Here is a 27,983-nt window from a genome sequence, read left to right as displayed (position 1 = left end):
ATCAATCTGAGTCGCCGCGATATTTTCGGCGCTGGAAACAAAATGTCTCATTTGGCACCATATTCTAAATGAATGATTCTGCGTCAGATGACCCATCATTCTGCTTCGAAGGTAAGGGGTACTTTATAATCAAAATAAAAATGTGCAATGCTACGTCAGTTTCGTTGAAACTCCGTACGACTTAGTTTTGGTAATTGTCATGATGGCTGCATCTACGTGACTCAGTGGGTGGTGGAAATCAGTGCTTAAATGTGCATCATCGTTTTAGAGGATAGGCTTGAAGTATGATCTCGTTTAAAGATATAATGTTCTTCGATTTAAGCAAAACACTTATTGACTTAAGGTAATCATCAGATAATCTTATGCCAACGTAGGCCCATTCTCATTTTTCGAAACATTGCAGATAAATTCATTTTTGCTGGTTTATCACTTTCCAGTTCCCATTCGGTAAGCGTTACAACGTATACTTAAGTCATTTTTAACGTCACTTGAATCCTTTATGGGAATAGATTCCCTTGCATTTTTCGTACTATATGCGCAAATATTTACATAATATACATCAAAGTAATCGGAGATTACGGGGGCTGGGCAATATCATGCTACTAACCCCTTTCTGAACAGATCCACTGCTCCTGAATTCAGAGTGGGTAAAATCAATAGGTATTTTAGCGTTCTTGTCTGATCATAAAGGAACTCAACAATTATTCTCAAACATTGAGAATAAAATTTTTGGGATCCGTGATACAGTAAATGAATCTTTGCATTTGATTGTGAGGTTTCGTGCTTAAGAAACAACATGCTGAGCGAAAATACTGTGTAAAATGTTCGTATGTACTGTTATAAATACATTATTTGTCTAGTGTTGTGACGCTTAAATGAATTCCAAATTCAGAGGTTTAGATTTGCTGCAATGTTGGAATTATTTCATCACTTACTTCAACATCGCAACACTGGCCAAATACTGCCGACTTAAGTACAGAACTGGAGTAAATTGACGGTTGCTGAAAATCCACGACTTTCGTAACAAGCACTTACCTGCATCGGGCAATCAACTTTTTTTAACAATTGTCGACGTCATAGCTTTTGACGACAATGCTACCTGGAAACTCACGTAACATTTGGTTTACCAACATTTACAAAATGAGTATGTCTGTTTCAGACTGGCAGTCACTACGTTTACATGGCGGCCGTAAACGGATTTCACGGCGTAGCTCGCGCAGCATACGGTGAACGATGCGCACTGACCAGTTTTCATCCAAAGCACTGGGCGAGTTCATTCGTTTATTCTCAAGGGGAGGCCTGTATGTTTTTTTTTTTTTTTCACCTTTCAGAGTCAGCGATGGCAGGATCGACGCGCGCACACTGCAATCTTCCTCAAACGATGTTGCAAAACTATTCGACAAAAAAATAATTTTTTGCTTCACTTACAGCTTTATGTGTCAGGTTCATGATGATGTGACCATCATTTCGTTAATGGTCATAGTTATTGTGACATCTACGTGAAAGTACGCCACTGCGCTAAATTCGGGAAAGTGTGCAATGAAAAACAGAGGTCGCTATGATTTCTTGTTTGGTGCATATAACATGTTGTTGCGTATGAAATTTAGCTAACATATTGATTTTTTTCTTTAGACTTGGGTTTAGGTTTCCATCTGTCACCAATCTCAAGCAAATTGATCCGAAGTAGCACACTCATTTGCGATCGCGCCGCACCAGCGATAAAGCCACTAGAGTGAAATATCCACAACATTACTCACGTTTCGTAAACGGTTTCAGGTATCGAAATGAGATTTTGACAAATGCTAGCACATAAAGAGGAGAGTATTTTACCATATCGTTATTAAGTAAAACTTCATTATCTACCGTGTTATCCCAATAACTACAGACTTCGGTGACAGAATCAGCCATTGATGGCTGATGAAACGAAAAATGCTATGGATTTTTGAACAACACGTGTGAAGACTTTTCATATTTATTTCGTACTGAGGATGTGCTTTCTCATAACCTACCGACCTTATTTTTCCTCGGTTCCTCACTTAATAAACATAATAAACCACTGTTTCAGAATTCTCACACACTTTTGTATGCACATGTTAGTGAGGTGTGTTTGACAAAAGAAGCAAATTTTGACATTGTACCTAGAGAAATGTTTAGCTTTTACTCAAAATTCGCCACTCATGATGCTTCTCTGAAAGTTATAAATGGTTAACAAGCCAGGCGAAAATAAATCGTTACCTTTTCGTCGGAATTATTTTTGGACACTAACGAAACCTGCGATGACAGTACATTTTTTTGAGCGGTCCGATGTAAGCGTGGGCGTGGAGGACTCCACGATACCAAAAAAATGTGAGTTTATGACGGCGCATTTCCTCTACAGAGCTCTGAGCGACCCCCACTACCGCTCTCCCCACTCTTCCCCAGCCGACTGCACATCTAGTGGTCACGGCATTTTTCGCGCACTATAAAGTTTGCAGCTCCCGGTTTACCACTTCAACAATCGATTTTCGTTCCCTTGTAAACACGCAGGCGTTATTGAAGTGTGCTTGCTATTTCTGCAAGTTATGCAGGAGAGCTTCTGTGAAGTTCAGAAGGGAAGAGACGAGGTACTGCTGGAATTAAGGCTGGGACGACGGGCCGTGAGCCGTGCTTGGGTAGCTCAGATGGTGGAGCACTTGCCCGCAAAAGGCAAAGGTCCCGAGTTCGAGTCTCGGTCCGGCACACAGTTTTAATCTGCCAGGTAGTTTCAGGTTACACTTTGTTTTTAAAAATATTCGGCTGGATGGAGTGATGTATCGTTCAATAAAGGTGAAAACACACGTAGGTCACTATTCTGCAGTATCTAAATTGTTTGCCTGTGCCACAACTGTGTGGCGGATGGAATGGCGGCATGGTGGAGCCGACCGTTAGTCGTTCTTCTTTCTTCTAAGTAAAAAAGCTGCAAAATATGTGTACATGAGAATGTCTAAGTGTGCTTGCCACTGTTTTTTTTAATAATACAAGTGGATCTACCTACACACGTCTTCATGTAGTGAATTTTAATCAAGATTTACTAAAACCCATTTATTTCCAATTAGTCGAATTTACCAGACACAGAACATACAAAACTGTCCATATGATGGGCGTACACTCCCAACATCCCACGTAAAAAGTGCGAGGTTGTATTTTGCCTGTGGTGTATGAAGAGAATGATTATCTGGTATTGGCAGTATGAAAGGAATAAATAGTTACTTTCACACGTTTAAAAGTACTGGACGCCAGTATTCTTGCATCTGTGGAAATAAGGATTGTTGGCACAGAGGTAGAACGTGGCTCTATGATTTACATGTAAGTGGCTACCAACTTGGCTGACGAAGATACTAAATCACTCAACTTTCTGTTGAAATAACAGAAGAGTGAATATGTCAAGGTTCTAATTCCATTTCTCCAAGCTGTTTATTCCGCACAGATAAATTGACAGCCAGCCAGCCATAGATTTGTTTCACAATCGTAAAGAAGAAGAATGTCAAATGTTATTTATGCTGTAAAATTTGTTGTTTAAAGTACAGTATACATGCTCCGATTTATCGGCCTACCCAACAACCTCACCTCGGCTACACGAGTTCCCAAAACGATTTCGTAAACCATTTTTCCAATACCGCTTCTGGGTGGTCATGTAAACACTTCAAAATCGATTCTGGAAATCACACAACGCACACTCACACAACTCATGTCAACAGCAACAATAAAAGTAGAGAAGATTGTATGAGACACCCTTGTGTGCTTCTAGCGCCGTAGCGGAAAGACGTGAATGTCCTTTGATGGTTTGCGAAAAACCAACAACTAGCGGAACCGCGCAAGACGGAGTGCTGTTTGCGCTTGCGCACCTGTAGTCGAGACTGTGTAAACGCTTTTCCTAGCTGCGGGAATTTCCCACAACACGCTGCGTAAAACGCACTCCCTACTCGCTGAGGCACGCAAGCCTCCCCACCAACGGCAAGGTCCATGGTTCATGGGGGGCCATTTACACTACAGAATCAATATTTTTGTCCCATTCTCAGTCCCATTCCATGCCTTCGGAAACTGTAAAAACTACACATACACACATTTTAATTAGTCTGAAAAGAAAGTAATCCAATACGATCCAATAACTTCAACACATGTGTTGTACGTAGGAGAAGTTCGGCAAATCAGCATTAATTCTACTGGAACAGTAGCCAACATTCATAGAACAATCGACAATTCGTCACGTCGTCTGACAATTTACAATAACGTTACTTGTTAATGAGAAATTTCCCCGTAACTGTGAGTTTTTCTGCTGGTGTAATTGGTTTCGCCACTCGGTTACAGTGATTACTTTTCAGCCTGTCTTCAGTTACTGAAAGAAGATAATGAAACGGGTTGGACATGAGCCAGAAAAAATGTCTTACGCTTATCCGCGTCGTCAAGCAAATGTTTTGTTACTAAAATGTTATATGCTCCTTGATCTTCGATATGACAGAGCATTTGTTTGACTGCTTTGCCCTTTTTGAGTTCTCTTCTCAATAATGTACAGCCATCCTCCTCTACCCTAACTTCCATATATTTTAAGAGTACCAAAATTAACAGCTCTTTACATGATCACTTGGCATCTATGGCTTTGATTGCCTTGGAGCTGTCATCCCGTGCTGCCCCGCGCCTAGTAAAATGTTCCTGCAGAGCGCACAGCTCACATCGCGGTAATGAATCACGCAATACTGCTTCCATCGATGAGAAATTGTAGCATCCGTCAACTTCAAACAAACTGTAAAAATAAATTCAAACATTTCCGAAACTTTTTCTCGCTTTCACCCCCACAAAAAACGTAAAAGGAAAAAGTTTGAAGCTCCACGTCAAAAATTAAACTTTGATTTGTTACCTCTATATTACTGACTCAATTGGCCAGAAAGTTTGCAGACGTTAGTGACGTAATCTACTGAAGACAGTTGTAAAATTATGTTGTTGTTCGAGACATAGTTTATGAGATATGGAATGATAAATATTGAGTAGTGTGAAAAATCTAGTTTTCTTAAATGTCCAAATATTTCTCTATTTCAATAGCACACAATTTTCATTCAATTAAAAAACGGTGTCAGAAGATAGTTCTCGCATCACTTTATCACGTACAGCTGCCAAATTACGAAAAACACTGCTTTCGTTTTTTACGTTCTGACGCGAACTTTCCGCGCCTAGGAAAACGTTTCGCACAGTATCCTCTGGCCCGCATCGGACAGCGGATTGCTTTAGAATCCCCTACAGCTTGCAGCGCTGTTGCGAGCTTTGAACTGCGAAGCGCCAACGGCTACAGGCTTAAACAGGAGCCGTCAAGGCTGCGACAACACTGTGGCGTTGCCTCAGAGACGTTTACAAAATTGCGCTGCCCACTGCAACTGTCAGGGATCAACTAATTCAGATTCAAACATAGTGTTTAAACCAGAAAGAATTACCGTTCACTGTTACACGTTCGCTCGTATTCGCTCCGGTGTAAATGTGACATTTTCGGTCGGTCGATTTGGACCAAACAGCGAGGTCATCGGTCCCACTGAATCAGGTAAGGATGGGGAAGGAAATCGGCCGTGCCTTTTCAAAAGAACCGCACTTGACTGAAGCGATTTAAGGAAATCACGGAAAACCAAAACCAGGATGGCCGGACGCGTGTTTGAAACGTCATCCTCCTGAATGTGAGTCCAGTGTGCTAACCACTGTGACTTTTTCGTTTTACATCATGACACTTGCTTGCCCAAGCATACTTTTATCCAGATTTATGTTTATACTGCATTTTGTTTTTGCACATAGAGGACGCAGTCATTTTTGCAGGTATTGCCTTGATAATAGTCGTGACCATTAACAGAGGGGAATGACGACGACGAAAAGCCAAACGTAGTTGGGTTCCACCCCAGTTAGGAAGAAGGCAGGGACATATAGCCCCAATAAATGGATGAGCTGACACCCGAAGATCGTCAGGAACTTCAGAACTGCGTGAGAAAGGACGTGGCTTGTTTTGACAAGCTGATGTCGATGACACTGAAAGGATTCCGCTGCAGTGACACACTAATGTAGAAGTCAGTTTCCCCTAGCCGGAAATAATGGCTTAATTCTTATGATAAGACACTCTCACCGATTATTGCCAGATTCTTCTTTGTGGCATGCTGAAATAAAGCAAAAGATGTAGTGAAATCAAACGTCAACTTTCCTCAGTTAAGGCACTACGTATACAAATCTAAAGTCACACACATTAAGTTAAATGGTGAACAACAAACTTGTAGCACGTTCGTAGTATCTCTTTCTGCGCACGAGCGCGGTATTGACTTAGTGCGCATGCGCTGGCTGAAGTAGTCTTTTCTCCGCGCATCGCTCGGCTGTGTGTGATCTTCCTCAGGCGACGCCTTACACTACTCTGGCCGTTGGTTGTGTACTCACGTGATTTTTGCTTCTGCGACAGAATGGTCTGTTGGTGCTAGGGAACGCTGATTCCTTAAAGTCTCCTGAGATACAGAGCAAAGCGGAGAACACAAAGCATTTGGTAAGGCTGCCTCGCAATTGCTTGCTGACAGTGGTAGTATCATAAACAAAATTAGAGAACCTAATACAGTAAACAGTCCCTCTGAAAGGTAGCTTGGGGAGCGGCGTTTTACGCAACCGTACTTAAGGGGGGAAAAAAAGAACCAAATGTCACGTAAAAGGTCCGCGCATGAAGTTTACATGAACGTTATTTGTTTTGTTTTACCATGATCCTCGGGAATTCATGAATTACTTTGTAGGTTTTAAGAATTATTTTACGTAGTAACTGAGGCGATCGAGCAGTGTGAGTGAATTTCTTCGTCGGACGAAGCCATTTTTGTGCCATCAGTTTTCTCTCATCATTTTTTCGGCTCTGGCAGTTCTAAATTATCATGGCACATAAGTTTTGGGTCTATGATATACAAAGCAGCATGTCGACTAACACAGCATCAACGAATGTAACAAACAACAAGCACCCAGTGGTAGCTACAGGGCGACGCCATGATAGCAGAGTCCCATTTATTGCATTTGTGAAGGCTGTCATGAAGTTGAAGTTGGTCGGTCGGCCGATAAATCGATGTGTGTGTAGGATACTTTTAATTATTTTTATTTATGTGAGTTCTCAATTTGTTTTTATTGAGAGCTTATTGATGATTTTTCTAGAATAGAGGATCCCACCTGAATTCTTTTTATTTACTCATAATCATCTTGTTGTAACAGTTATAGATTTATACTTCCTAAGGTGTGTGTAAAGATTTCTTTGCCTGAACGAAAAAGATTTTTTTTTTGTTTGGGGGGGGGGGGGGGTGAAAAATCTTGAAAATTCACCCTTTTTCATTTATTAGTATTTTAGTTTAACTTATCTGTGCGCTAGGTATAAAATTGTTAGTAATAGCATTGCTGCTGGTTTGCACATCTCTTTCTAAAATTCATGAGAGATAATTACATGACATAGGTGGACTAAACATAGCTCTAGAAAAACTGTGCCTAAAAACGAATAAACCTCCTCTAAATATTAACTTATTTGAATTTTAAAAAGTTCAGTCAAGGGTCAGGTTGATTTATGACTACTGGTTAAACACCTCAAAGTCACCAACACAAGGTATTGTGACTATTACTATTCAACTTCTGTTCTCTGATTGAGAAGTACTGCTTGAATAACTATAAATTCCAAAATACAGTACAACTTCCATAAGAAAACAATCAAAATATTCAAAGATACCCAAATGTGCCAATATGGCTGGCTTTGGCCCCATTGTCTATTACACTTCGACAGGGTGGTGACGCATCCAACACGCCATGTAAATGGCAGGCAATGGACACATTGCAACTCACATTTCTTTTTTTAATTTTGCAGGTGAAGAAAATATTTCTTAAAAAATAATATAAAGTGATACAGAAAGTTGCTACAAGTGTAACTGTAGTAGAATCACAGTTACTGAAAGAGTAGAGAAATCATGCCCTTTCAAATATCAGATTATGGACCTACTGGTTACTGAACTTGAGTTTTCAGGCAGACGAAGTTATAAGGTTTTCATTGCCTACAATCGATGTTTTTTGTTTGCACAGGCTACATCGATAATGTGTTCCTGTATGTAAACCAAATGAACCTGATTCATAAGAAGCAAAGTGTTGTCTACGACACGCCCTTTTGGCTTGCATCCTGATATTCCGCCTTGTAGCAGGAGGTTAAAGTTCACCGAAAAGCGAGTTCAAAGCTGGAGTTGTTAACAGTAACAAGGCATACAAAGACAAATAACAGTTAATAATAATCACATTATACAGGAGTCCAGTTGGTGATTTTTGAGGTATTCAAGAAACAACGTGACCCTAAGTAAAACTTTCTAATGCCTAACCAGAATGAGGTAGTCCCGTAAATTACTGTTTACCGATTGTCTGACGGGCCTATGAAGTGGAGACGTGCAGCTATTGTCAAAATTTTTATACCAGTAAACACATTGGGATTGCAATGCCATGTGCTGCTGCTCGTATGGTTTTTAAAACATCATTTGAAAGTGAAAAGAGGAATTGAAACAAACTGTAGTGAATTCGGGAGGCAGAAATCATTAAGCCGACTACTAAGTTTAAACATGCATCTTACGTAGCCAACATTAAAAAAAAAGAATGATAATTTACATAACATGTATATAATTTAAAACGGGAAGTAGTACAAAAATACTTGTCTTTAATGAAAAATCTAATTTTTCCTGTATCACTCCCACGAAAAGGGTTAAAAACCAAATTTAATAAATTCAAACCACTGCTACATACAAGTTCTTACTACACTTGCGACGGATTTCAGGTGACTTTGATACTGAGATTGCCAGCGATATGTCGCTCGTATGCTGCGTCCCTCCATTGCAGGAAGTTGCCACGCCGTCACAACTGTGTTTTATTCCACTGCACTAAGAATAACATAAAACCCAGAGTTCTTTTTATTATTATTTTGACAGAAACTTGAAATCCTGAGCATACTCGGGCAACCTAAGAAGCGACCTTCGAAAAATTCAAACCCTACCTATTACTGTTTCATCACTGATAGTTAACGTGTTCGGCCGCTAGAGAGTATCTGATACCACATTTGTAGCTTATAGTTGTCGTGTTTTGGTTGAGGTGACTGCCACTAGATCGTGTTACGTTCTCGTCTGTTTTATTGTTAGGCAATGCTTCAATAAAATAATACTATAGTGATCCTGAGTGGACACTGAATTTAGCAGCTCAAAGTGAAGAATGTGATGTTACTTCATGAGAGACAAAGTGACGATAATTCGTCAGTTGAGCGACAGGGGCTCGCCAGAGGTACGAGGATAAAAACACCCACTGATTCCAGTCAGCTCCTCAAAGATTTATGTTCGCAGGAAAACCTTGTGAAATACATGGTTAGACTTCATAACTATACAGAAATAAAAAATATGAAGTTTCAGGATATTTTCGTCGAAGTACAAGAATGCGAGTATGCTCAGGATTTTGCAACTGATTGTTTTTAGCTTTAAAAAGCCATCTTTGTATGTATGTAATGTCTTTCATTACGGGGTGTTTTTCATTAATAAAAAAACATTATCTTTTAGAACATAATTTGAAAAAAAAATACTTACGGTAAGTTAAGGCGTTAATAGCAACAGAAATTAAGCCTCAAATTTTGCCCCTACAGATGCGTGTTTGTCCATACCAGCAAAGGTATTGTCTGGCGTTGTCATTTTGACTGACATTTGCGTGCAACATATAGTTCCAAAATCGACGCGTTTGTCATTCTTTTATATGCAATTCCATGAAAATAACAAATTTTCTGGAGGATAAAAGTCTAAAATCTAAATTAAATTACCAAATACGGCGCTTAAATACAATTTAAATAACCCGCTACGCTCACAGCAATAAACAATGAATATGGCACATCAACTCTTGAAGTGGGATCCTTCACATTTTTCAAGCACCGGTATTCCATTTGTGTGTGTGTTATTTAGCCAATTATTGTTGGGAACGAAGTTAAGCATTAGTAGGGCAATAGCAACCTCTTTCGGACAGTCTCCTTCGAATATTCACCTACCGGGTGAACTGGGGGAAGTTTTGGATCAACAGCTCAGAGTATGTTGGAATAAGATGTCGATGACTGATATTTTACATGTCAGAAAAGCACTACTGTACTTAAACTGCCAATTCACAGCAGCAATTATCGTATGATAAAATTTCGGCGTCAATGAAGTGGTTTCTACAGCAGCACTAATCAAATCAAACCAATTCAATGTTACGCGAGTATAAAATTGTGCCTTGTCATTTTATCCTCGTGCAGTTTAGATCTCTTTGTAATACATAAATCTGTAATTAAGGAAAAATCTTATGTAGCAGTGACAATGTGGTGATGCCCCATCTTGTTGGTAAATGAAATCTTTCTAATCAGTCTCCAACAAATTCAAATTTTTGAGGAAAAAACCCTGTTTCACAAAGCACCTAGCATCCCGCACACATTGGTCTATTGCTTATCCATACGATTTTGAAACGCATCCCTGTTAGTTTTTCATCATCTTTGAACACATTATAAGTTGATTTTTGAATGCGTGCACAGTGTATGTGATGTGAAGTCTTTGCCAGAGGAATCCCCGTCACATCTAGAAATAAACTTTCCTGCCGACAAAAGGCAAGAGGCGATAAGAGCTGAGAGAAATGAAGCCTAACGGGTGAATGCCAATCGCTGTTTATGTGGTTGACTGGGTCTGTAAATGATCAGCGTTGTTATAAATACTAGCGAAAGCCATGGATTCAAACTACCGGATTGGAAATAGATGACTAACAGGCGTAACAGGTAAGAAAGATTACGTGTTATCTTCTCTGTGTATCCAAGAAAATGAAATTTTGACGAAGTTTTTAGCCAGACCGCTACACTAGTAAGGGCCAGTTTTACAGTCCCCAACTAGCAGGCGTTAAGTTCTATTCTGGGAATAGCATGGAAAATGCGTTGTAAGAACACGTAATAACGCCTAACCAGAGAATAAACACTGGATAACTCAACTGGTGATTGTGGCAGGGTTAGTGAAGTTAACTGGAGAATAGGTTTTGACACTGGCAGGAATAGTTACAGAATTACTGATGACAATATTGTTTGTTAGAACGAGGAAGGAGAAGAAACGGGGATATTGTAGAAGAAGTGACAATTCCAAATTTATATAAAAATTTCGTATTACTACTTTTCGATCTTGTGCTTGAGAAGCTGGAGCGTATGAATTAAACGTGAAACTTTCCTAACAAAGATTTTTGCTTCTTGTAGGCCTAATAGGCATTTGATATTCGTATTAAGTGAATTGTACTCTGTCGTGTCATAAAAATGACCATTTGTTCCAAAACAGTCTGGTTTCTTTGCTGTGTATTACTTCTGCAATATTAGAAAGACCTATTTTGTTTTATCTAGCAGACAGTAACAAAATAGACGTAATTAGATTGAGAAACGATACCAGTCTTGGGTAATCTTTGTATTAAGAGCTTTTTCGGTATTAGACAACATTTCGTTTTTTGTGTAGCAAAACATTTGACGAACTTTGATGAGGTAATAGATACTTTCACAGAAAGAAAAGCATACAACATAAAGCCATAGCAAGTTTAGGGAGAAAAATTTGCTAGAACTTAGGGATTGAAGAAAAGTGTACTTTGTTGCTTGTCTCTTGTATTTACTGGTTTTATGTATCGTATGTTTAATTTTATGTCACCCAAAACAGCAAGTTATTAGCTAATGGGCAATAGAGAGTGCAGATTTTCTGAAGAGTTCTTGTTCTCCTGGATACAAGTAAACCCATCCAGTATTAATTGCGAGTTTTTTACAAGATGTTAAATCGGCTAACTGGGCGCAGGAGAGTCACCACAAGTCATTTCAATTTCTGCTGCCCTGAATATAGTTTGATGGCATCCATTACAAAATATACACATCTGAATTCAACAGAGCGAGATACAGTGATGTGCAGTAGAAGAATGGTGTGTGGAGATGCGTTGTGCTGCACTTTGGCAAATAACATGTCTTACATTTCCTCGAAGACATATGTTTTATGTATCAGACTCTTCAGAAAGTTATGCACTACAAAATGAACATTTTTTTGAAAAGTAGATTTAATTTTTGGCGTCATACTTCAAATGCTGGTGGGAGGGGCAGAAATATCGTAGAAGCAGGACTGATACGCAGAACAGTCTGCATTGTAGTGGGGAGGTGGGTAGTCTCCACATGCCCCGTATTTACGTTTAGTGATTTTGCTGTTTCCTCTTCGTTTATTGCTCTCACGTCAAGTGAAAACAAAACAGATTTCTGTGGCCGGGAGCTATCAAGTGAATTAAAATACATTCACATAATTACGGAGTGGTAAAATAAGTTATTAGTTTCAGTTTTTATTTTATTTCCCACTTCCTCACAGGCAAGCTTTAATTGCCTTGCGGAGCAATGAAGTTATTTTTGTCAGTTTGCTAAAAGAAATTGGGTTTTATTTATCTTTCCTGCTGAGGCAGTCCATTTATTTGAAACGAAGTGTTTAATTCCACACTATTGGCTAGTTTCAACTGTTCACAGCATTTCAAGTGCACGTTTTCATCTTCTAGCACGTATGGCATTATGCCGTAATAAAGAACCAAACTTGAGATAATACAGTACTGGTACTCCAAGAAAATTTACATCTGAATCTGGACTTAAGAGTGTCCGAATTATGCATTGTAGTATGTTTCATGGAATTCCGATGCCCTTGGAGTATTCTCTGAGGTCTTGTTTCTTTTATGATATAACATATTTAATGTTTTACATGTATGAACATACGGGCTTCCCGTGTCGTCGTAGCTGCACAAGCGCGGTGGCACCTGTTATAACTGCAAAAATGAACGTATTTCTAACAGTTGTGGGAAGTAAATTTCCTTTTACGCAAGATGAACTATGTGCGAGAATGTACGATGAATTTCCTAAATCACAGAACATTTGACTCTCATTTAGAAATCAACACTTTTTGAAGAATTTCGAGCCCAGATGATCAGACGTTTATGTCATTATTGAAAATGTTACTGGCACATGTGTGTGATATGTCTTAAAGTGTAACACACGAAAAAAGATCAACATTATATGTGAAAGCGTAGATTCTCATGCAGCTTATTAATCTTAGAGACCAACATTATAGGTGAAAGCTTTACTTTTCTTGTATCACCATGTATATTAAGTTGAACTGTTAATTTTTCCTATTCGTTTGGTCGCACCACTGAACAAAGATGTTGCTATTGGCTGACTACATCATTTGTCCTATGCTCTGAATATCCACCATCATTGGCTGGCGAGATCATGTGACATGAGCTATGACTGGCTGCACATCATAATCTCAATTTCAATGCTTTGGAAAGTAACATCATGTTGCTGCACGTCACAGATCTTTGTGTCGTTTTGTAAGGTGCCGGGAAATTCTACACTGATGTATCAAAGCGTAACGATTCAATGGTTGATAAGTTTTACAGTTTCGAGCAAAAGTATACTGACACTTAATACAGAAAAGGTTATTTTTATCCGGGAAATTCAGGAATTTTTTTTCCTTGTCCGCGTATACACCCTGTATGAGCATCCTGAGTTGCCTGCATTCGGTCTTAATGAGTCATGTCACTCTCTTTCGTGATCATTTTCAGTGTCATGCATGTTAACGGTTGACCAGAATGTCTATCTTTCACAGATTCTCAGCCTTCCTTGAAGTGCTTGTAGTGTACTCTCACCAAATGCCTCTGTCAGCATGCAATAAGTTTCAGCCTCAGGTTCCTTCAACTAGAAAGAATTTGATGCTCCTTCAAAATTCGTAGAAGCACTGAAACACGTACTGACATGCACAACTACTACTACTATGCACAACTGTGCGTGTCAAAAATGATGCAACTTCGGGTTGCATTAGGTAAGACATAAGTGGTGGAATGCCACACTGCTACTGGTTTGACTGGTACAATGAAATATTCTGATATTTTGGGTAGCAACATGTCCAGTGAATATATACCATGCTAGCTCTCATGTATTAGAGCTGAGAAGTTTTATTTATTAATTTTGGCTTACAGCAACTTGATTATTAAGCCACTTACAATATTACTTTGAACAGATAATCAATTTGTTTTTACAAAAGGAGATACTATTATTTTGATACAAAAGACGTTAGATGTAGTCCTGGAATGTGAACATTAGTACAGAAACTTCAAACATGTACAAGGACTGAACAATTCTGGATACACTAAATGTGGATGATAAGGATCTGTCTACTTAGTGATGAACATTCTGTGGTTTATAAATTTATAAGAGCTCAGAAATATACAGAACATTGGAGACCATTGATGGAGAGAGGGTCATAAATGTGGATATCTGTATTGTAAGCATCTCGAGACTTGAAATAGTAAGTGGTCAAACAATAAAAATCAAGTAGTCAGACCAACAGAGAAGCAGCCTGTGGATAGAAATATAATACAGAATGTAATTTACAGTGATTGTAGAACAAATGTGGCTGTGGCATACATCTCAACCAAAACATGACAGCTAGGCTACAAATGTAGTACCAGATATTCTCTAGTGGCCAAACATACAACTGTCAGTACTGAAACAGTTATAAGTGAGGTTTTATTTTTTCAGAGGTGCGCTTCTTAAGTTGCCTGAGTATACTCGGGATTTCAAATTTCTGTCAAAATAATACTAAGAAAAAGATAACTCTGGGTTTTATGTTAAGAAGTTAACTTATTACAAAGTTCTTAGAGCAGTGGAATATCACACCAATGAAGGAGATGGCGTGGCAATTTTCTGCAATGCAGGAAATGCAGCATACGAGCGACAAATCACTTGCAATCTCTGCATCGGTATCTCCTGAAATCAGTCACAAGTGCAGCTAAGAGCTTGTCTTCAGCCGTAGTGGGTGGCAGCAGTTGTAAAAAAAAAAAAAAAAAAAAAAAAAAAAAAAAAAAAAAAAAAAAAAAAAAAAAAATAGTTTGAATGTATAAAATTTGATTTTGAAGTCTTTTTGTGGTGATGACACAGAAAAAATTAGATTTTTCATTAAAGACAAGTATGTTGTGTACTTCTTCCCAGTTTGTATTTCCCAAATATATGTTAAGTTAATTCCTTTTTTTTCTTCATGTTGGCGACTTAAGATGCATGTCGGCTTGATTATTTCAGCCTCCCGAATTTGCTATAGTTTGTTTCAATTCTTCTTTTCATTTTTAAATGTTGTTTTAGCAACTGTATGGGCACTTGTACCACGGCATCACAATCTCAATGTGTTTACTGGTATAAAAATCTTGACAATAGCAGTGCTGCTGATTCCCATAATCTTGCTTCTTTTATATCTATTCAGTTACTCATTCTCATTCCCTCTTTCAGATTTTTCTGTGCAAACAGATTTCAAAATTTACCATTGAAAGTTATTTATTGATAATAAATCTACTGTCTTTGACATTAACTGCAGCAATATAGCACAATTACATACTGAAACACCTCTCAAACATTTTGCTAAACATCTTATCTCTAAACTTTTGGAACTTTTTCTACTGTAGATTCTTTGTACACAGTAGTTCTTTCACATCATCATCAGCACCATCGTACATGCTGTAAGCAACAAATTTTGGTTTTAAGCTGATGTTTTGTTCCTTTCCAATTATCATAGCGCTACTGCAGGTATTTTGTGGGTGCAGTTTGTTTCCACGTGTCCTGCCTGCAAACCTTTTCCCCATTGTCCATATTTATGGAAGAAACTTGCTTGAGATCACTCTTTGGGTTTTTGTAACTTTGTTCCAACAACCTTTTTAATTTTTTGTGTGCCTCTACATTCCAACAAAAGGTTCATTTTGTGCTGCATTGCTTCCTGCGTAGATTCATCGTTGTCATTATTCATTTAAAAGCTATATCTATCATACCATAAAACTGTGTTCCCATTAGTAAATGCTATTTAATGTGTGTTTTATTCATTTCTGTCATATTTAAAATGCTTTTTAGTAGTCTTATTCTCTTAGTGCATTTTTCGTTTTGAAAAGGTAAAGTTATGATGGGATGAGTGCTTTCACAAATCTTCCTTTGCAGGTGATCAAAAAGGTATGGGAAGCATAATCTCATTGACAAAAACTGACGAAAACCAAGATTTTAGCACAGAAGGGGTAACCAAAGGTGTTGAAGATGATATACCTGATGATGACTGCATTCTGTCAGAAAAGAGATTCAACATAGACACATTAAGTATTTTGGATAAAGTGTGTGATCATTCTGTTAATGGGGATAATAGTTTCATGATGAACAAGGAAGTAATAGATACAAAAGAGAAAAGTTTATCAGACTGTGTTACGGCACTGCAAGGTCAACAAAGTGCAGATCATGTGAGTGATGTTTCAACTGAGTGTGTGCCAGCTGCAGCGAACCTAGTAGACAAAGATATTAATAACAAAAATATGGTTGGTCAAACTAATGATAAACATGGAAAATCATTTCCAAACAAACAAGATAACCTTCCTGAAAGTGGATTTGATAATACAGATAAAAAATGTCAAATAAAAGAAGGAAGCTGTAAGTATCCTCATAAGGCCTCAGGTGAGAAAGTGTCTCCGATCAGGCCAGATGTTTTAAAAGAACAGTCAGAACTAAATCCTAATGCCATGATAACAGATGAGAGAGTGGACTGCTCTCACAGTGGTACTGGGAAAAATAATGAGAACCATGTTTACAAGAGGAGTGCTATTATTGAGGCCCTAATGAACATTTTGAGCAGGAACCAGAACCAATTAGAAAACAAAATGCCAGCTGCTGGAGCTGTCACAACTAATGTGAAATCACAGACTGTTCCATCTACTGTAACTCTCTCAAGTAATACTAAAGCTAGGAAACTTGACAAGTCATCGATGACCCCAGACAGATTAGTTTTTGATGCCGGTCGAGTGAGGAAACAGTTGAAGTCTGGAGTTGAACGCGTGTTATTACAGCTGGAGAAATTAAAGGAAGCATTAAATATTTTGCCATTCAACAATGATAATTCCTTTGCATTGACTGCATCTGAAAGTCTGAAAAATCAGATAAAAGGGATGACGACAGCTGTAACCCAAATATACCACATTGTGTATAACATGCCACAAAAGGACCTCAGTTTTTTGGACATACTATACCAGATGGCAACACAGCTGAGTAAAGCCGAGGAAGAAATACTGAAGATTCGTGACACTACTGAAGATTCTGTGACGTATCTACTACATTTCCAGGAAACACTTGACAATTTGAGAGACGGTGATATGAAAGCAGAAGATAGAATCTCCAATTAAATTAATTTTTTGTAAATGATGGACTTAATTCCATTTCTTACCAGGAACACAGCAGCTACAGATAAGAAAGTATTCCAATTAAGTAAGAATTTCCTATCTATAATGAGATCAGTTACCATTTTTATGTACCACATAGAGTTCATTAAGCAGTTAGTTCAGTTTTAGAGATAGCGCTACTCTCAGGCACCGGCTGCAGGCAGTAACAAAATGAGATTACAGCTCCATCTTGAAAATGTTAGCATTTTTCCAGGTTCATTGTGAACAGGTAACACTTATTAAGCTATAACAGATCTCGTATTTTCTCTTTAAAACGGAAAAGAATAAGATCGATTAGTATCTCAAAGAACAAACTTATGAATGAAGTTCATCTGCAGATGTAATGAGAAATTTACAACTGTATACTCGGAGACTAAAGTGCATTATGGGACCAACACTTGTCCATAAAAAAAGTAAAAATACCTTAGTTCACATCTCTCAGAAAGTGTCACTGAACAAAGCAGAGTACTTAATTAATAATCAGCAGCACATTTCAAGTTGTTGTGATGGAAATATCAGGGAGCTGAGTGCTATTGTGAGGGAAATGTATTTTTTTCATAAATTAACCTCTACCTCATACTTTTAGTTAGCTGTTTTTATATGGTATATTGTTTAAGAAATGCACCTAAAAGAGAAAGAAAATGGTTTCTTTTGGCAGAGACAACTGTTTTGTTTAAATGTTAGCACATAGCCTAATGTAAATGCCTGTGCTTCAAGAATTTTAATACTTGTGACTTAGTTGTAATTTATGCATTCCTTGAAAACAAGGAGATTGTTAGACCACACAGTTTGAAAATGAGTACATTTTACTGAGAAACTTCGAGAAGCTGCAACTTTTTAATTGTTTGTGCTCTATAGAGAAGTTGTCTTTTGGTCTGTCACGATTAAATTTACAACTTATGTACTGTTTGGAATTTGATTAAACAATTATTTATAACTTTTTGGTATCTACTTTACTCTAGTGGGACAGTTGGTTAACATTGCAATATGCCACACTGAAAATGAAAATGTTTGTTCGCTGTGTATGTTTCATAACAGTACTTAAGATTATTTTCAGCTAAAAAGAAGAAAACTGCAGCACATCTAGAAAAAAATTATAAAGCTGTGAATGCACATAACCTGCTGTTTTCTTTCACAAACAATGTTTTAAGGACCAGAGTAAACTGCAGGCAATATTATTTGGCCCATAGATGCACAGGTGAGGAGACAATGATAATGGTGGAGGAGTTGCCACTATGCAATAGAATGATGTACATAAATTGGCCACTACTTCATGAGCATGGTTATCTTTGCACCTTCTACATAGGAATAAGAACATGCAGGGCCAATTGTATCACACAGTTGATATTAGATCTACCGAAAAAAATGAACTATGTTGAAGTTGAACATGGAACTCTGTGTTGCACAAACACTAATCTGATTGTTTCACCAAGAACTAGTATCAGTTTCAACTACCAAAATTTCATGGATCAACTCATGTTCAGATGCAGTCATCATCTCACAATAAAAAAGAAATTGTTGAACAAATAAAACATAAAAAGAAGTAAACAATAATGCAAACCTTGTTAACATACCCACACAGCTGAAGTTCAAAATAACGATAATATTATTGTTGTAAATAATGAATGTAGGTAATAACTGCACCCATAAAAATTACAGGAGACTACAGATAATTAAACTGGAAAGATTTAAACGGATTTCCTTGGAATTGGTGGCAGAGCAAGAAAGGTAAGTTCAAAATATTTGGGGTGTATGGAGTTAGACAGTAGCATATAATGACTGAACATAAGCCTGCATTGCTGACATCAATCTGTTGTAGAATTATGGAACTGGAATTTATCTTGTGCTAACACACTATAAAGCTTTTGGTGAACAAAAATCACCAAGAAAAATCAACACAGCTTCTCCTGACAAGAGATCTCAGATCACTTTGTCCATTCGTGATTAGCAACCACACAATCCATCTTACACTCCAGAAAAGTCAGTGCTTAAAATGCTATGACAGCTGCACATGCATTGATGAACAGGAACAATAAGAACATTTAGGAAAACTTCACTGTTTATTGTCCAAGTACAATTCGAAGTTGTCTGTCAGTGGCTTAGTTGTTAAGTGCTGGGTTTGAACCATGTCAGTCCAGTGTTTTTCACTCACTACTTTCTCCTCTGACATTGTTTGTGAATGTGCAAAATGCAGAATTGTACCATGGTGAGGGTGCCATGTTAAACTGTAGGTCTCCATGTACTGGGATAGGTAAGTCTGTTCAAAAGTCTGAGAGAGGCCTCATCGCATCAATGATAGCTCTACCTAAGCAGACAAGGCATATATATCCTTTCACAGTGCTGCGCAACAGTGGCTTTGTAACCTGCCAAACATTGAAACTTTTGTCCATGAGTGGTTTGATGAAGCTCTCCATGCTACTCTATCCTGTGCAAGCTTCTTCATCTCTTGAGTAACTACTGCAGCAACCTACATCCCTCTTGAATCTGCTTATTTTATTCATCTCTTAGTGTCCCTCTATGATTACCACCAGTACTAAGCTGGTAATCCCTTGATGTCTCAGAATGTGTCCTACCAACTGATTCCTTCTTTTAGTCAGGTAGTACCACAAATTTCTCTTCTCCCCAGTTCTATTCAGTACTTCTAATCTTCCGTAGCACCACAGTTTGAAACTTCTATTGTCTTGTTATCTAAATTATTTATTGTCCACGTTTCACTTCTACACATGACTAAACTCAAGACAAATACCTTCAGAAAAGACTTAATAACACTTAAATCTATGTTAGATGTTAACAAATTTTTGTTCTTCAGAAACTCTTTCCTAGTGTCAGCACTTTATATCCTTTTTACTTTGGACATCATCAGTTATTTTGCTGTCCAAATAGCAAAACTCATCTACTACTTTAAGTGTCTGATTTCCTAATCAAATTTCCTCAGCATGACCAGATTTAATTACACTACATTCCATTTTCCTTCATGTGCTTTTGTTGGTGTTCATCTTATAAGCTTTTGTTGTTCATCTTATATCCTACTCTCAAGATGCTGTCCATTCCATTTAGGTGCTCTTCAAAGTTCTTTACTGTCTCTGACAAAGTTCCTGTTTCTTCTTCATGTACTTTATTCCTACTTAAAATTTTTCTCTGGTTTCATTTACTGCTTTCTCAGTGTACAGATTGAATAACACTGGGGATAGGCTATAGCCCTGTCTCATTCCCTTCTCAACCACTGCTACACTTTTATGTCCTTACGCTCTTATAACTGCCATCTAATTTCTGTCCAAGTTGTAAATAGCCTTTCTCCCTCTATTTTATGCCTGCTGCCTTCAGAATTTCAAAGACAGTACTCCAGTCAATACAGTCAAAAGACCCCCCCCCCCCCCCCCCCCGAGGGAGTCCACAACTTTCTTGTGGATACATGTGTGACGAGCACAGGACCCCGAGCTAGTGTGGCTCTCTCTCCTTTCTGGGCTGCATACCTGCCGTTTCCACATCCTTCCCCACCCACCCCCCCTCCACCACCTCTTCCCTTCTCCTTCTGTGGGAGTATGTTTTGTGCCTACGTCTGGAGATGCAAGCTTGTAACTGTAAGACATAGTTTCTCTTCCTTGCTCTCTATGCTGGAAAGTCTCTGTCCTCCCTTTGTCGTTCTTTTCCTTGCCTCTTCTCTTTACCCTCTTCTCCGCAGTGGCATTTGAGACCACTCTTTTTTCTTTGTTCCTCCTTTCCTCTTTCTTTTCTCCCTGTGCGTGTCTGAAGGCTGACCCATGCATTCTCACGCGTAGCCGATCACAGGGTAACACGTAATTCCCCACCCCGGGTAGACAGGTAGGACATGTACGTACACCCTGGTAAAGGCCAGGGACAGGTGATTACCCGAGCTAGCACTTTCCGAACATGCTGATTGGTCCCTTCGTCCATTTCTCAGGAGGTGTTAACAATCATCTAAGGTGGGAGTGCCCTCCGAGAGGGTCCTCATGAGGAAGGAGCGCGCCATCGGAGAGGCCGGTAATCGTGGAGGTACTTTCACAATGGTTTCCTTTATGTCTACAACTTCTGCTCACAAGCAAAAGTTAGATGAGTCTCAGCCACAGACAATTCTCCATCAGTGCCACAGTTATTTGTTGTTTCTCGGTCTGACGAAAGTCAAGACTTCTCCATCCACAGTTAACCCTTCCATTATTCAGAAAGGTGTCAATGCAACTGCAGGTCCTGTAAAGTCTTGTTCCAGATTACGAAATGGCACCTTGTTGTTAGAAACAGTCAGTGCCCCCCCCAGGCACAAAAATTGCTGCGAACTCCTTTGCTACACACCTTCCCTGTCCAGGTGGAAGTGCACCGCACTTAAAGTTCATCACTCGATGGATTGTCCAACGAGGAAATTCAAAACTACCTGTCTGACCAGAGTGTAACGGCTGTACATAGTCGTGAAGAGGGTTGACAAGGACTTGGTACCAACCCGTGCTCTTTTCTTGACATTTGACAGAGTTCAACTTCCATTGAACATTAAAGCAGGATATGAGATAATTTCAGTTCATCCTTACATCCCCAACCCTATGGACTGCTATCAGTGTCAATGGAACACAACTGGCTGGTATAATTAAACCAATCTGGCCAAATGCATTACATGTGGCAGGGATGCCCATGAGGGTGATTGTCCACCTCCATCCCCTCATTGCATCAACTGTATGGGTGACCATGCTGCTTCCTCTAGAGATTGCCCCATTTTCAAAGATGAATGAATTATTCAGGAAATCTGAGTGAAGGAAAAGGTGTCTATATTTGCTGCTCATAAGTTATTCGCCAGTTGAAAGCCCACTGTGCCCGCAGCAGGTAAATATAGCACTGTCCTCGCATCTCCCTGGCCTACTAAGGAGGCAGCCACACAGACTTGCGATCTTACCTTTAGTGCCATGGTCGTTAGATCAGCCAGCGCAAAGATCACCCATTCAACCTCCCCACTATCACCTGCTCACTTTACGGCTCACCCTTGGCTCCTGCTAAATCACGAGCCCCAAAATCGGACGCCCAGACTTCCAAAAAAAGAGCCTACTCAGGAAGATATTTTATGTACCCCGACTTCACAACCATAGATTCCTCCCTCATCTCAACATCCTGTTTCCAAAAAGGCTCATAAGAAACAAAGTTCCTTATCTTCTCCACCACGGCATGTCTCATATACAGTGCCACATGGTGGTAACCGCCCTTGGCCGTCTTCCGTGTCGCTGAGGAGCATCGCTGGCAGCCAATCAACCGCCGATCGCTGGTGGCAGGAGCTGCCTACGAATCAGGATCTCCTGCCTTTGGCTGAATGCTGTTCCACGTTGTCGGCTGCTGGCTCTCAGTGGTTGATGAGTTGACAGCAACCATGATAAGATTCTTCCCTTTTCTGTCCACCCTATGTTAATTATCCATTGGAATATCCGCGGCATTTGAGCCAGTCGGGATGAATTGTTGATCCTCTTACGATCCTACTCCACCGTCGTCTTCTGTCTTCAGGAAACAAAGCTGCGTCCCCACAATAGCTTTGTTTTCCCTCATTTCCAGTCAGTCTGGTTTGATCTCCCCTCTGTTGATGGCACTCCAGCACATGGGGGACTTACGATTCTTCTCCATGATACTGTCCATTATCACCCAATCCCCTTAAACAGTTCCTTCCAAGCTGTTACTGTCTGTCTTTCCCTTTCTGGATACACCTTCTCTTTTTGAACTGTATACATTCCATCGTCCACACCGATGACAAGAGCTGATCTCCTTCATCTCCTTGGTCAGCTCCCTCCCCCATATTTGTTGGTTGGGGACTACAGTGCCCACCATCTGCTTTGGGGATCTCTGCATCCTTGTCTGTGAGGCTCTCTATTGATTGACCTCTTCCACCAAACGGATCTTGTTTGCCTCAATTCTGGGGAACCTACATTTTTGTCTGCCTCCATGACAGATTTCTCGCATTCGGACCTTTTGGTTGGTACAGTTCAGCTAGCTTGAATGGTTCGCTCTTGCTGATACACACTCGAGTGACCATTTTCGATGTGTCCTTCGATTACAGCCACTACTGCAATCTATGTGCCCAAGTCGATTGGACACTTTTCTCTTCTCTAGTGACATTTGATGATTGTCACTTTCCTAGCATCGACGATTAGGTCACTCATGTTACAAAAGTTTTACAGCCGCAGAACATTATGTACCTTGCTCCTCTGATTTGCCCCAGTGTCTCCCATTTCCTTGGGGGAATGAGGCATGCCGTGATGCAATATGCGAACGGAGAAGTGCTCTTCGCATTTTCCACCACCATCCTACTTTGGCCAACTGCATCTGCTATAAGCAGTTACATGCGTGATGCCATCGCATCATCTGCGATAACAAAAAGGAGTCGAATTAAATGATTATCTGGTATGTATAGTTTCTCCCCGATCTCTGGGCTCACTGTCGTGCATGATACCTTAGTGGACCCAGTCGGAATTTCTAATTCATTGGGTCAACAGTTTGCTGAGATTTCGAGCTCTTCAAATTAGCTACCAGCGTTTCTACAGAGAAACGTGCAGCGGAAGTGGACCTCTTGTTTTCACCTCTCAAAACAGTGAAGCTATAATACTGTTTTCTCTATGTGGAAACTCCAACACACACTCTTTTCTTCTTGCTCTTCCGTCCCAGGACTGGATGACGTCCATGTCAAAATGTTGCTGCATTTATCATACCATAGTCTGCGTTACCTTCTTCGCCTTTACAATCGAATTTGCACCGACAGAACCTTCCCCAGATGATGACTGGAAGCTATTGTCGTTCTTGTTCAGAAACCTGGAAAGGACAAACATCTCTAGCTATTGCCCCATAACTCTCACGAGTAGTGTATGTAAGGTTTTGGAGCCTATGGTGAATTGCCGTTCAGCCTGGTGGCTGAAGACCTGAAACCTTTTAACACCTGCCCAATGCAGTTTCCAAAAGCATCATTCTGCAGTTGACCATCTTCTTGCTCTTTCCACTTATATCATGAACAATTTTCTCAGGAAACGCCAAACGGTAGCAATATTTTTTGATATGGAGAGATAAGATATCTGTTGGAGGACCAGCATTCTCCGCACACTGTACTCTTGGTGCTTTCGAGGTCGGCTACCCCTTTTTACTTGAGAATTTATGACAGAGCGCACATTTAAAATGCAGGTGAACACTACTCTCTCCCGTACTTTCTCCCTAGGAAATGGGCTGCCCCAGGGCTCCGTGCTAAGTGTTGTACTGTTTGCCATCAGCATAAATCCAATTATGGATTGCCTCTTTCTCGATGTCTTGGGCACCCTCTTTGTTGATTATTTTGTCATTTACTACTGCTCTCAACAGACCAGCCTTCCTGAACGATGTCTTCAAGGTTGTCTTGATCACCTCCACTCTTGGAGCATCGAAACCGGCTTCCGCTAAATTTTTGGCATCGTACAGTGTTTCCTCTGCCTTCCCTACATCTAGGCCCTGTCAAGCTTCCATTTGCGGATGTCGCTAAATTCTTGGGACTTATGTTTGACAGAAAACTGTACTGGTCCTCCCATGTTTCACATCTTTCGGCTCGCTGTCTGCGATTCGTCGACACCCTCCGTGTTCTGAATGGTACCTCCTGGGAAGCGGACCAAGTGGTCCTTTCCGCCTATATTGTGCCTTAGTGCGCTCGAAATTGAACTGTGGAAGCATAGTTTACTCATCTGTTCGCAGTCTATTCTTCAGCATCTCGACTCTGTCCACCTCTGTGGATTGTAATTATGTATTAATACCTTCAGCTGCTGACGGGCATTGATATATATAAATGAGGACAGGTGAAAATGTGTGCCCTGACTGGGACTCGAACCGGGGATCTCCTGCTTACATGGCAGATGCTCTATCCATTTGAGCCACCGAGGGCACAGTGGATAATGCAACTGCAGGGACTCTTTCTCGCACGCCTGCTGCGAGACCCACATTCTCACCTTATATGTCCACACACTACATTCGTAGTGTCCTGCCAAACACACTCATTACTAGGGCCCGGATTTTAATGACAAGTCATACATTTTTTTTTTCTGAACTATAGGGTGAATTTTAGAACAATATTTACACAAATCCATGTATTTTAGTGTCGAAGAATGCATTTTAGTGTCGAAGAATGCTTTTTAGTGTCGAAGAATGCTTTTTAGTGTCGAAGAATGCTTTTTAGTGTCGAAGAATGCTTTTTAGTGTCGAAGAATGCTTTTTAGTGTCGAAGAATGCTTTTTAGTGTCGAAGAATGCTTTTTAGTGTCGAAGAATGCTTTTTAGTGTCGAAGAATGCTTTTTAGTGTCGAAGAATGCTTTTTAGTGTCGAAGAATGCTTTTTAGTGTCGAAGAATGCTTTTTAGTGTCGAAGAATGCTTCTTAGTGTCGAAGAATGCTTTTTAATTGTGCATATAAAGTCATACTTCAACAAATTTTAGTAATAGGTCATATTGCGGCTAACTTGTAATATAATAGGTCATATTTCCGTCAGCTTTTGCCAAAAAAGCATATACCGTTTTTCTCATATCTTACGGGACACACGAATAAGAAAATAATATGTTGCTCACGAGACAATGTTTAACGTGCTATTATGAAAGATAAACAGATAAATTAGTACACAGCTTTTTCTCAGGGCTGTAGCAGAAAATTGGTGTACCACAACAGTCGTTTTGCGAATATAATACATTGTTGCGCAGAGTTGACAATACGCTCTCAGAGCCAACAAAGGTGGCTTCTGTCATAATAATCATTGTGGTCACACAGGTGTTCCCAGTAACCAGTTTGAATGCAGCCTTTGCCTCTTTCAACATGCCTAAAGCAAAGTGCTCAGACAGTGTGAAGTTGCGAGGATATGTTCGAGAATTTGGAGAGAAGTTCTTTAGTACTGATGATGGGAAAATATTATTTTGTAAACTGTGTGAAGTTAAAGTTAGTGCAGAAAAGTGCTTTAATGTGCAACAAAACTGTAATACTGCTAAACACTGCAACTGTGTGAAATGAAGTGCTGAAAATAACAGCAGGCAAACGCTGTTATTTGAACAGACAGGTCAATTGTCAACTGTGCAATCATTCTGCAAGGATTTGTGTGAGATGATGGTGTCCTGCAACATCCCATTGGAAAAGCTGAAGAATCCACACTTCAGACGGTTCTTGAAGAAGTACACAAGACATCCAGTTCCAGATGAATCTACACTGAGAAAGAACTGTTTATCCGTATGCTACAATGGTGTGCTCAACAAAATACAATTACTATTGCTGAGCAAAAGATCTGGCTGTCGATAGATGAAACTATGGATATTAGTGAGCGATATATTACAAATTATGTTGTTGTTGGTGTTCTAAAAGTTGATGGCCCAGGAGATGTGTTCCTACTAACGTGTGAAGCTCTCAATAGAGTAAACAATTCAACAATTGCTATTTTGTTTGACAACTCTCTGAAGCTACTGTGGCCGGATGGTGTGAAAAGGGACAATGTTTTGCTGCTTGTAACATATGGTGCTTCATATATGGCTAAAGCAGCCAAAGGGATTCAGATTCTCTACCCCAGTATGGTGTATGCCACTTGCCTTGCACATGCATTGCACAGAGTTGCCGAAGAGGTGCGATCATATTACCCTGACGTGGACAAATTAATTTCCTGTGGCCAGAAAAACTATGTGAAGGCTCCGCTATGGGTGCAGAAATTCAAGGAACAAGCATCTTCAACACCCCTCCCACCTAAACCTGTTCTTACACGATGAGCTTCTTGGTTTAATGCTGCTGAGTATTACTGCACCAACTACACCCAAATAAAGACAATGAATCAAGTACTATCAAAATTATGAAAGAAGTTTTTACAGATACATTGTCTCAAAACTTGGCATACATCAACGCCAGTTTTTTCAGTGATATCAAAAGCCATCAAATGACTGGAAGCTGTGGCACTCAGCTATGAGGCCTTGAGTATTGTGCAACATGTGCAGAGTGAGTTGGGTCGAGCTCGTGGTCATGTGGCTGACAAAGTGAAAACCAAATTGCTAAGTGTCCTCCAACAGAATCCTGGATATTCTACACTGTGCAAAATTAGTGAAAGTCTTTCAGGGAATGCTGCACCATTTGAAAATACTGAAACAAAGCTGAACTCCAGTGTCCTGGCTGCCTTCACATACGCTCCAGTGATGTCTTGGGAAGTGGAGAGGAGCTTTTCCAGGTGCAAAACTATCCCCAGCGACAACCGTAGATCTTTGACAATGGAAAACCTGAAATGCACCTTGTGATCAAGTGCAACTTTGCAGATACTGAAGATTGACATTCGGTATTAAATAATGTGAAACGCTTTAAATACTATGTAGAAATAAAAACATTGTTTTACTGTTTCGATAGATGATCTTTTCACTCTACTTTGTGTTTAGAAAATAAAACACTCAGACATTAAAAAAATAGGTGCAAATTAGCCACATACCCTACAGAAAGAAAGAACTATACTTACAATATTTTGAGAAGTGAATTTTGTATTACTTTATGGTGAATAAAAAAATTAAATAAACAAACAGGAATGCTTTAAATAACCTTCTATTAAGTCATATTTTATTTTTTAAGGTCATAATTATGTAAGTTTCAGGTCATAAATGCTTGCATATTTCACTGTTTTTTTAGGTAATTAAAATCCGGGCCCTACTCATTACTCATGGATGACGTTCTTACCAAGTCCTGTAAGATTCACGTAAT

General features: G+C 39.5%; 2 protein-coding genes across 4 annotated transcripts in view; one reads left to right on the top strand and one right to left on the bottom strand.

Annotated features, from left to right (window-relative positions):
• LOC124799096 (neural-cadherin-like) overlaps nucleotides 1–27,983 on the bottom strand; it is a 242,938-nt gene that overhangs the window by 99,270 nt on the left and 115,685 nt on the right. The gene's annotated exons all lie outside the window — the stretch shown is intronic.
• On the top strand, nucleotides 15–18,117 carry LOC124797899. 3 transcript variants are annotated; one of them, XM_047261015.1, is made up of 2 exons: nucleotides 15–111; nucleotides 16,034–18,117. In XM_047261015.1, the coding sequence occupies exons 1-2, from the start codon at nucleotides 69–71 to the stop codon at nucleotides 17,254–17,256; spliced, it is 1,266 nt and encodes a 421-aa protein (XP_047116971.1). In that variant the 5' UTR covers nucleotides 15–68; the 3' UTR covers nucleotides 17,257–18,117. The 3 variants fall into 3 exon arrangements, with proteins under 3 accessions (XP_047116971.1, XP_047116972.1, XP_047116973.1); XM_047261016.1 differs by lacking the exon at nucleotides 15–111 and adding an exon at nucleotides 6,385–6,517; XM_047261017.1 differs by lacking the exon at nucleotides 15–111 and adding an exon at nucleotides 10,641–10,792.

The sequence above is a fragment of the Schistocerca piceifrons genome, chromosome 5 (assembly GCF_021461385.2).
Source record: "Schistocerca piceifrons isolate TAMUIC-IGC-003096 chromosome 5, iqSchPice1.1, whole genome shotgun sequence".
Taxonomy (NCBI): domain Eukaryota; kingdom Metazoa; phylum Arthropoda; class Insecta; order Orthoptera; family Acrididae; genus Schistocerca; species Schistocerca piceifrons.
This window is presented reverse-complemented; position numbering and strand designations above follow the sequence as displayed.

Coding starts and splice junctions, on each gene's coding strand:
- LOC124797899 (XM_047261015.1), top strand. CDS start 69: ATGAATGATTCTGCGTCAGATGACCCATCATTCTGCTTCGAAG. Junction 112..16,033: donor CCCATCATTCTGCTTCGAAG/GTAAGGGGTACT, acceptor CTTCCTTTGCAG/GTGATCAAAAAGGTATGGGA.